The 12,104-nt window shown below is 46.9% G+C and overlaps 1 protein-coding gene across 1 annotated transcript in view; it reads right to left on the bottom strand.

The window, feature by feature from the left end:
• Positions 1–7,838, bottom strand: part of LOC120986669 (UDP-GlcNAc:betaGal beta-1,3-N-acetylglucosaminyltransferase 7-like) — a 46,169-nt gene extending 38,331 nt beyond the window's left edge. The window contains exon 1 of the mRNA XM_040415340.1: positions 7,547–7,838. Within this exon, the coding sequence (XP_040271274.1) occupies positions 7,547–7,630 (84 nt within the window). The 5' untranslated portion in view covers positions 7,631–7,838. The remainder of the gene's footprint in view (positions 1–7,546) is intronic.
• Between the last annotated feature and the right edge of the window lie 4,266 nt (positions 7,839–12,104).

Below are 12,104 nucleotides of genomic sequence, written 5' to 3'. Positions count from 1 at the left end.
AGGACAGAGATATGAGGGATATACAGGCAGAACAGAGATACGAGGGATATACAGGCAGGACAGGGATATGAGGGATATACAGGCAGAACAGAGATACGAGGGATATACAGGCAGGACAGAGATACGAGGGATATACAGGCAGGACAGAGATACAAGGGATATACAGGCAGGACAGGGATATGAGGGATATACAGGCAGAACAGAGATACGAGGGATATACAGGCAGGACAGGGATACAAGATATATACAGACAGAGATACGAGGGATATACAGGCAGGACAGAGATACAAGATATATACAGGTAGGACAGAGATACGAGGGATTCACAGCCAGGACAGAGATACAAGATAAATACAGACAGAGATACGAGAGATATACAGGCAGGACAGAGATACAAGGGATATACAGGCAGGACAGAGATATGAGGGATATACAGGCAGGACAGAGATACAAGGGATATACAGGCAGGACAGAGATACGAGGGATATACAGGCAGGACAGAGATACGAGGCATATACAGGCAGGACAGAGACACAAGGGATATACAGGCAGGACAGAGATACGAGGGATATACAGGCAGGACAGGGATACGAGGGATATACAGGCAGGACAGAGATACGAGGGATATACAGACAGGACAGAGATACGAGGGATATACAGGCAGGACAGAGATACGAGGCATATACAGGCAGGACAAAGATACAAGGGATATACAGGCAGGACAGAGATACAAGGGATATACAGGCAGGACAGAGATACGAGGGATATACAGGCAGGACAGGGATACAAGGGATATGTCACGGATGAACCGCGAGAAACTGCAAAATATCCGGAAATAAAACGCAGTCAAGCGATTTTTTGATTGTCGCATCCAGGAATTACAGATTCAATTCCTGATTCCCAGCAGATAATGCAATAAAGATAAATTCAATTCCTATAATTACAAGCTGTTGTCCCTGGAGGCCAACGTTCTCTTAACGTAATTAACCCTACACAAGAACTTCCTTGCTGCAGGAATCTCACAGCTAGGTGCGAACCGACACCTGACAAGAACATTTGGTCTGTCACTGATAGAGGACTCGTAAACCAGCCTGAGCCAGCCTTTCTGGCACCAATGGAAAATGAATATGTCATATGATTTCTACCCCTTTGTACGAATATCATACGTAGGATAGATATATAAATTATATCATTTTGTTGGTCAGGATCCGCTGAGTATTCTGATATAAAACATATGCCGCTGGGATAAGCCACATCCAGGTTATTAAACATCTCAGTAACGGAATATGATATAGTTCTCATGTATAGTGTCAATGAGATCGATATTTTCGGAGGATCGTAAATTCGTCATTATTAGTTGTGTGCGACGGACGTGTGCTGAGATATGAAAATGTCCTATTTTTGGGACTTGAACTTCCCTCCGAATAACAGCACCCAGCCCAGGGGCCGAGCCTGAGACCCCGCCCTAACAGCTGGACCCTTCATAAGGCCACGAGTGAAATCTACTGGGAGTCCTCCCTTGTGTAATATCACCTGAAGAAGCCCGCCACGAGGACCAAGGTGGGCTGGCAGCCATATTTACCGGACTTTTTATTCCGGAACAAACAGACTTTCGTGGACTTTCCACAAAGGACATTCTTCTTCAGAAACTAAGTATTCCCTTTCATCTGTTTTCCCTTTTTATCTTACACTGGACTATCCTTCCCTATAATGGTTATTTTTAATAATTTCTGTATATGTTAATCATTTGTATTGTATGTATAATAAATGACGTTAAAGTCATTTTCTTCAGCCTCATACCTGCTCTGAGCACCGCAGAACGAATCCTAGCCGTTTCTGAAGAGTCGCTCCCCAGATAGTTGTCGTGTTTAGTCAAGGGTTTCCCTTGCCCTGTTACAAGGGATGGTGGCAGTCTACCTACATATTGCGTAGTGTATGTTTTCTGTAGTCCGCACGCTCCCTCCTAGCCTGTCTGCTGCCCAAATTCCGGCAGTTTCAGTTCACCGATCGCATCCCCACAGTGGACGATCTGCGGTCTGAAACGTATTGGAAGGCATTGAGCGTTCAGGCCACTAGGGGGCGTGTGATAGCAGGGGCAGCACGTGTGACACTGCTGGCCGCTCTTTGTGACAGGATATACTGGCTGGACAGAGATACAAGATATATACAGGCAGGACAGAGATACGAGGGAAATACAGGCAGGACAGGGATATAAGGGATATACAGGCAGGACAAAGATACGAGGGATATACAGGCAGGACAGAGATACAAGGGATATACAGGCAGGACAGGGATACAAGATATATACAGACAGAACAGAGATACAAAGGATATACAGGCAGGACAGAGATACGAGGGATATACAGGTAGGACAAAGATATGAGGGATATACAGGCAGAACAGAGATACAATATATATACAGGCAGGACAGGGATACAAGATATATACAGACAGAGATATGAGGGATATACAGCAGGACAGAGATACAAGATATATACAGACAGAGATACAAGGGATATACAGGCAGGACAGAGATACGAGGGATATACAGGCAGGACAGAGATACAAGGGATATACAGACAGAGATATGAGGGATATACAGGCAGGACAGAGATACAACGGATATGCAGGCAGGACAGAGATACGAGGGATATACAGGCAGGACAGAGATACAAGGGATATACAGGCAATACAGAGATACGAGGGATATACAGGCAGGACAGATATACGAGGGAAATACAGGCAGGACAGGGATACAAGATATATACAGACAGAGATACAAGGGATATACAGGCAGGACAGGGATACAAGATATATACAGACAGAGATACGAGGGATATACAGGCAGGACAGGGATACAAGATATATACAGACTTAGATACAAGGGATATACAGGCAGGACAGGGATACAAGATATATACAGACAGAGATATAAGGGATATACAGGCAGGACAAAGATACGAGGGATATACAGGCAGGACAGAGATACAAGGGATATACAGGTAGGACAAAGATACGAGGGATATACAGGCAGAACAGAGATACGAGGGATATACAGGCAGGACAGGGATACAAGATATATACAGACAGAACAGAGATACAAAGGATATACAGGCAGGACAGAGATACGAGGGATATACAGGTAGGACAAAGATATGAGGGATATACAGGCAGAACAGAGATACAAGATATATACAGGCAGGACAGGGATACAAGATATATACAGACAGAGATATGAGGGATATACAGCAGGACAGAGATACAAGATATATACAGACAGAGATACAAGGGATATACAGGCAGGACAGAGATACGAGGGATATACAGGCAGGACAGAGATACAAGGGATATACAGACAGAGATATGAGGGATATACAGGCAGGACAGAGATACAACGGATATGCAGGCAGGACAGAGATACGAGGGATATACAGGCAGGACAGAGATACAAGGGATATACAGGCGGGACAGAGATACGAGGGAAATACAGGCAATACAGAGATACAAGGGATATACAGGCAGGACAGATATACGAGGGATATACAGGCAGGACAGATATACGAGGGGTATACTGGCAGGACAGAGATACAAGATATATACAGACAGAGATACGAGGGATATACAGGCAGGACAGAGATACAAGATATATACAGACAGAGATACGAGGGATATACAGGCAGGACAGAGATACGAGGGATATACAGGCAGGACAGAGATACGAGGGATATACAGACAGAGATATGAGGGATATACAGGCAGGACAGAGATACAACGGATATGCAGGCAGGACAGAGATACGAGGGATATACAGGCAGGACAGAGATACAAGGGATATACAGGCGGGACAGAGATACGAGGGAAATACAGGCAATACAGAGATACGAGGGATATACAGGCAGGACAGATATACGAGGGATATACAGGCAGGACAGATATACGAGGGGTATACTGGCAGGACAGAGATACAAGATATATACAGACAGAGATACGAGGGATATACAGGCAGGACAGAGATACAAGATATATACAGACAGAGATACGAGGGATATACAGGCAGGACAGAGATACGAGGGATATACAGGCAGGACAGAGATACAAGATATATACAGACAGAGATACGAGGGATATACAGGCAGGACAAAGATATGAGGGATATACAGGCAGAACAGAGATACAAGATATATACAGGCAGGACAGGGATACAAGATATATACAGACAGAGATATGAGGGATATACAGCAGGACAGAGATACAAGATATATACAGACAGAGATACAAGGGTTTCACAGCCAGGACAGAGATACAAGATAAATACAGACAGAGATACAAGGGATATACAGGCAGGACAGAGATACGAGGGATATACAGGCAGGACAGAGATACAAGGGATATACAGACAGAGATATGAGGGATATACAGACAGGAAAGAGATACAACGGATATGCAGGCAGGACAGAGATACGAGGGATATACAGGCAGGACAGAGATACAAGGGATATACAGGCGGGACAGAGATACGAGGGAAATACAGGCAATACAGAGATACGAGGGATATACAGGCAGGACAGATATACGAGGGATATACAGGCAGGACAGAGATATGAGGGATATACAGGCAGGACAGAGATATGAGGGATATACAGCCAGGACAGAGATACAAGATATATACAGACAAACATACGAGGGATATACAGCCAGGACAGAGATACAAGATATATACAGACAGAGATATGAGGTATATACAGGCAGGACAAAGATATGAGGGATATACAGGCAGGACAAAGATATGAGGGATATACAGTCAGGACAGAGATACGAGGGATATACAGGCAGGACAGGGATACAAGATAGATACAGACAGGACAGAGATACGAGGGATATACAGGCAGGACAGAAATACGAGGGATATACAGACAGGACACAGATACGAGGGATATACAGGCAGGATAGAGTGTCGAGGGATATACAGGCAGGACAGATACAAGGGATTTACAGGCAGGACAGAGATATGAGGGATATACAGGCTGGACAGGGATACGAGGTATATACAGGCAGGACAGAGATTCAAGGGATATACTGGCAGGATAGAGATACAAAATATATACAGACAGAGATACGAGGGATATACAGACAGAGATACGAGGGATATACTGGCAGGACAGAGATACGAGGGAAATACTGGCAGGACAGAGATACAAGATATATACAGACAGAGATACGAGGGATATACAGGCAGGACAGGGATACGAGGGATATACAGGCAGGACAGAGATACAAGATATATACAGACAGAGATACGAGGGATATACAGGCAGGACAGGGATACGAGGGATATACAGGCAGGACAGAGATACAAGATATATACAGACAGAGATACGAGGGATATACAGGCAGGACAGAGATACGAGGGATATACAGGCAGGACAGAGATACAAGATATAAACAGACAGAGATATGAGGGATATACAGGTAGGACAGGGATACGAGGGATATACAGGTAGGACAGGGATACGAGGGATATACAGGTAGGACAGGGATACGAGGGATATACAGGCAGGACAAAGATATGAGGGATATACAGCCAGGACAGAGATAAAAGATATAAACAGACAGAGATATGAGGGATATACAGGTAGGACAGGGATACGAGGGATATACAGGTAGGACAGGGATACGAGGGATATACAGGCAGGACAGGGATACAAGATATATACAGACAGGACAGAGATACGAGGGAAATACAGGCAGGACAGAGATACTACAGGAGTATGAGGTAAATACAGGAAGGACATGGATACAAGGTAAACACAATGAGTAAAGGGATACAAGGTAAATACAGAAGCGACAGGAGTATGAGGTAGATACAGACAGGACAGGGATACAAGTTGAATACAGACAGGATATGGATAGGAGGAGTATACAGGCAGGACAGAGATACAAGGTAAATACAGCCAGGACAGGAACACAAGGGATATACAGGCAGGACAGAGATACGAGGGATATACAGCCAGGACAGTAATTTGAGATGTATACAGGCAGGACAGGGATATGAGTGAGGTACAGGCAGGACAGGGATACAAGGTATATACAGGCAGGACAGGGATACAAGGTATATACAGGCAGGACAGGGATACAAGGTATATACAGGCAGGACAGGGATACAAGGTATATACAGGCAGGACAGGGATACAAGGTATATACAGGCAGGACAGGGATACAAGGGATATACAGGCAGGACAGGGATACAAGGTATATACAGGCAGGACAGGGATACAAGGTATATACAGGCAGGACAGGGATACAAGGTATATACAGGCAGGACAGGGATACAAGGGATATACAGGCAGGACAGGGATACAAGGTATATACAGGCAGGACAGGGATACAAGGTATATACAGGCAGGACAGGGATACAAGGTATATACAGGCAGGACAGGGATACAAGGTATATACAGGCAGGACAGGGATACAAGGTATATACAGGCAGGACAGGGATACAAGGTATATACAGGCAGGACAGGGATACAAGGTATATACAGGCAGGACAGGGATACAAGGTATATACAGGCAGGACAGGGATACAAGGTATATACAGGCAGGACAGGGATACAAGGGATATACAGGCAGGACAGGGATACAAGGTATATACAGGCAGGACAGGGATACAAGGTATATACAGGCAGGACAGGGATACAAGGTATATACAGGCAGGACAGGGATACACGGGATATACAGGCAGGACAGGGATATGAGGGATATACAGCCAGGACAGGAATTTGAGATGTATACAGGCAGGACAGGGATACAAGGTATATATAGGCAGGACAGGGATACAAGGTATATACAGGCAGGACAGGGATACAAGGTATATACAGGCAGGACAGGGATACAAGGGATATACAGGCAGGACAGGGATACAAGGTATATACAGGCAGGACAGGGATACAAGGTATATACAGGCAGGACAGGGATACAAGGTATATACAGGCAGGACAGGGATACAAGGTATATGCAGGACAGGGATACAAGGTATATACAGGCAGGACAGGGATACAAGGTATATACAGGCAGGACAGGGATACAAGGGATATACAGGCAGGACAGGGATACAAGGTATGGACAGGGACCTGGGATACTGTAGGGACAGGAAGGTTCAGAGTAGATGTATCCTGGGTAAGGCCATATTTTGGGACAGACATAGCATTTTAATGTCATGTACAGAACATGTAGACCTAACATCTCACAGAATGTAATATAACGCAGCGCACTTTGTAGACGCCATAATAATTCTGATGTAGGCCTCATGCATTCGTGTCTGATCTGCACACAGACCCATTCATTTCTATGGGTCTTACCCGTGTGCTGTCCTCATTCGTGTGCCCATAGAACATGTCCTATTCTTGACCACAAGATGAGCACCAGGGACCCACTGAAGTCAATGGGTCAGCAAAAAACGGATGCAATACTGATGTCACACAGACGTCATCTGTATTTTGTGGACCGGAAAATACGTATGGCCGTATTCTGACACCAGATGAAGCCTTACCTTATAGGACAGTCCAATCAGAGTCGTAACCGGAAGCTCCATCACCGCAATGCAAAATCTGTACCTGGGTCCCCTAAACATCATCTACCGTAGCTAGGACTGGTGTCCTGTGGAAGACGCTTGGGCCCCTTAGGCACCGGGGCCCATTGTGATTGCTCCCTCTATAGCTACGAGTAATTAATGCAATCACTACTTCATGCTCATTGCTGTCCTGCAGATATTATGTCGAGATGTCCTGGGTACATGTGCACACCCTTGTCCTCCCCACATCAGTACCGACTGCATGGTCAGGGACCTCAGCTCCATCCGTGCTCCTGGAATGGGACGTCCCACGAATGACAGTGTATCATTAGTGCTGACGAGTCTCAGAACACATAAAACGGGATTAGCTGTCTTCATTTAACAATTTTTATGGCACGGCGATAATAAAGGATGTTATTAGAGCGCAGGGTGCTCACCGTTCACAGGGTGTGAGGTGGTGACACAGGCTGGGACTGGCCGCATCCCTTCATTGCGGGAATGACACAGAACAATTCCTGACATGCTTATCCTGGCTGTTAATAGCGCTGACATTTACAGCTCTGAGGGTTTGTTCACACCTTACGATTTTTTGCATTTAAAGCAAAACTGCAGCAGTTTTATGGAAAATCATGACACAACCATGACATGTGAATAAACCCTAAGGATCCCGAACGTGGTGAGATATCGGTGGGCTGGTTCATGTCGGGGGCTCGCCTGCAGCTGTGCCATAAAGGGAGATCTCAATAACACCTACTTGCCTGGGAAGGACTGCCTTAGTGAGATAAGAGGAGACAACCTCCTTATTTTTTATATAATGGGGCAGTCGTCCCCTCCTAAAAAGTTTTTATTTTCTTCTGTACGGGGTTATTCCACTACCTACAGGATAGGAGATATTTATCAGATCTATGGGGTCCAACCGCGATCCTAAAAATAAGGAGTCACCCTGTCCTCCCAACAGCTGGGATCCCAGTGCTCAAAAGATCAAGGGATCCCCGATTCCTGTCTCTGAACACAGTCCTCGAGTCCCGTCTCTGAACACAGTCCCCGAGTCCCATCTCTGAACACAGTCCCCGAGTCCCGCCTCTGAACACAGTCCCCGAGTCCCATCTCTGAACACAGTCCCCGAGTCCAGTCTCTGAACACAGTCCCCGAGTCCCGTCTCTGAACACAGTCCCCGAGTCCCGCCTCTGAACACAGTCCCCGAGTCCCATCTCTGAACACAGTCCCCGAGTCCCGTCTCTGAACACAGTCCCCGAGTCCCATCTCTGAACACAGTCCCCGAGTCCCGCCTCTGAACACAGTCCCCGAGTCCCGCCTCTGAACACAGTCCCCGAGTCCCTTCTCTGAACACAGTCCCCGAGTCCCGTCTCTGAACACAGTCCCCGAGTCCCGTCTCTGAACACAGTCCCCGAGTCCCGTCTCTGAACACAGTCCCCGAGTCCAGTCTCTGAACACAGTCCCCGAGTCCCGTCTCTGAACACAGTCCCCGAGTCCAGTCTCTGAACACAGTCCCCGAGTCCCATCTCTGAACACAGTCCCCAGTCCCATCTCTGAACACAGTCCCCGAGTCCCGTCTCTGAACACAGTCCCCGAGTCCCGTCTCTGAACACAGTCCCCGAGTCCCGTCTCTGAACACAGTCCCCGAGTCCCGTCTCTGAACACAGTCCCCAGTCCCATCTCTGAACACAGTCCCCGAGTCCAGTCTCTGAACACAGTCCCCGAGTCCAGTCTCTGAACACAGTGGTGGTGGCCGGTCCACTGCTCCATTCTCTTCTGTGAGAATTTCGGAGAACTTTCTGCATCAGTCCCATAGAAGTGAATGGAGCGGTAGACTGACCACTGCTCCATACGAGAGGGGACCCCTCATTTGAAATCGATGTTGGTCTCGGTGGTCGTACTCCCTACGATCCGATATTTATCGCCTATCCTGTGGATAGATGCTTTTAGTGGGATAACCGATTTAAAAGACAGGATTATGGTTACGGGCCGTTGTCCGGTAACGTTTTTGTATGTCCACCACAGTCACAGAGGTTTTTAAGGGTCACCTCCCCCTCATGCTGCTATATAATCATATAACGTGGTTATTACTTTTTTGCCTTTTTTGTTTTCTGCATGGAGGAAGAAGATAAAGAACTGCTGCTATTTTTTAAGCAGAATGATTGAATTTGACATCTCTCCTAGGCTGTAACATCCTAATTATCTGATCTGTTCGGATGATTACAGGCTGAGTGTCCTGGGTGTTCTCCACATGGCCGCTAATCTCTTAATGCTGTGGGACTGAAGGTCCTTTTACATGGAATGATTAAAGGGAATAGGGTTTGTCGAAATACCTGTTCCCGATAATTGTGTAAAAGACACCGACAGCTGCCATTCATCGTGTGATCATGTCTTTCACCCGGCCCCTAAAATCATAGTGTAAACAGGGATCTGCTGTTCGGGAACAATGACTTCCTATGGGAACGAGCTGTAGTTGTGTTGATTACTTGTCCTCATACAGTGGAGGTGACTGCTGAATGTGCAGTGCATTGGGAAAGTCTTCACACCCTTGTCTTGCTCCATATCTTACTCCTTGTGCTATAAGTTAACCCATCAGGGGCGGACTTGGAAATTAAAGTGTCCCTGGAAAAAAATAAAATAAAAGTGGCCCCATGCTGATGCGGGTCCAAATTGACAGAAGGTGGGGCAATACAAAGAAGGCGAGGTCAGGAATACCATAACACAAAATACTTTCCTGTTACAACCATATTCCACAGTTCATAACAATATATTGCCGCAAGAACAGTCCCTCTGTGGTGGCCATAAATTTCTGCCATTTATGGTCCTCCTCCAGTTGTCTCTAAGATATGGAGCAGGGGGGCTTAGGAGATAAGATGTTGGCCACAGCAGTTGAATTCAGGAGGGCATGTGTGGTCTCTGTCCAGGTACACAAGAACCTGATTCTCACAGCCAGCGGCAGAGAGGGGGGCTTAGGTGGCCCCCTGGGCATCGGCCCACCGTGAAAATTTCACTATAGGGTCTATGGCCAATCCGCCCCTGTACCCCATCATTCTGTACTAAATCCCCCATAATGAGAAAGTGAGAACAGAATGTTAGAAATAGGAGGAGGAGAGAACTGTCTGTAGAGCCCAGAGACAGGATTGTGCGGAGGCTCAGATCTGGAGAAGAAGACAAAAACATTTCTGCTGCACTGAAAGTTCCCAGGAGCACAGTGGCCTCCATAATTCTTACATGGAAGAAGAACAACCAGGACTCTTCCTAGAGCTGCCACCACACCAAACTAAGTAATCGGGGGAGAAGAGCCTTGGTAAGAGAAGTGATCAAGAACCTAATGGTCGCTGTGGCTGAGCTCCAGAGATTCTGTGTGCAGATGGGAGAAACTTCCAGGAGGTCAATCCTCACTGCAGCCCCCACCAATCTGGGCTTATAGCTGAACGGCCAGAAAGGAGCCTCTCCTAATTAAAAGACACACGAAAGCCGCCTGGCTCTGACAAAACCAAGATTGAACTTTTTTGCCTCAATTCTATGTGTTATGTCTGGAGGAAACCAGGCGCTGCTCATCGCCTGCATAATACCATCCCTTCAGTGAAACATGGTGGTGGTAGCGTCATGTCCGGAGGAAACTAGACGCCGCTTATCGCCTGCATAATACCATCCCTACAGTGAAGCATGCTGGTGACAGCATCATGTCTGGAGGAGACCAGGCGCCGCTCATCACCTGCCCAATACCATCCCTACAGTGAAGCATGGTGGTGGCAGCATCATGTCTGGGGGAAACCAGGTGCCGCTCATCAGCTGCCCAATACCATCCATATAGTGAAGCGTGATGGTGGCAGCATGATGTCTGGAGGAAACCAGGCGCCGCTCATCACCTGCCCAATACCATCCCTACAGTGAAGCATGGTGGTGGCAGCATCATGCTGGGGGGACAGGGAGACTGTTAATGGAGGAAGGAAAGCTAAATGGTGCAAAGTATAGAGATATTCTTAATGAGAACCTGATCCAGAGCTCTGGACCTCAGACTGGGTGAAACGTTCTCCTTCCAACAAGGCAATGACCTGAAGTACGTGGCCAAGACAACACAGGGGCGGCTTAGGGACAACTTTGTGAATGTCCTCGACTTGCCCAATCAGAGCCCTGAAACCTATGGAACATCTCTGGAGAGACCGAGACCCTGAGTAAAGAGTGTGAATACCGTGGGGATTCGCTCTGGTAGTTAGGATAAGCGGGTGCAGTACAGAGGCAAAGTACAAGTTCGTGATTCAAATGTCCGTGTTTATTCACACATAAGGTCAAACAAATAACACTCTTTGCAGGGTGGGTGTTTGTTCACATCGAGTAGAAAGTTCATGCATAACAAAAACGTCACCGGTTCTGCCTCCAGCAGTCTAAATGCAAGCTTTAGGTGGCCTGCTCTCCCAACACACGTGTCTGAGCTTTTCAGCCCAGCACAGGGCTCAGATCACAACACACAGGGTGTTCCCTGCTGCTGAGCACAGCAGACCTGGAACGTGGGGAGTAGTCACCCATCCAGCACTTT

Source organism: Bufo bufo, chromosome 1 (assembly GCF_905171765.1).
Source record: "Bufo bufo chromosome 1, aBufBuf1.1, whole genome shotgun sequence".
Taxonomy (NCBI): domain Eukaryota; kingdom Metazoa; phylum Chordata; class Amphibia; order Anura; family Bufonidae; genus Bufo; species Bufo bufo.
The sequence above is the reverse complement of the archived record's forward strand: the minus strand, read 5'-3'. Positions and strand labels throughout refer to the sequence as shown.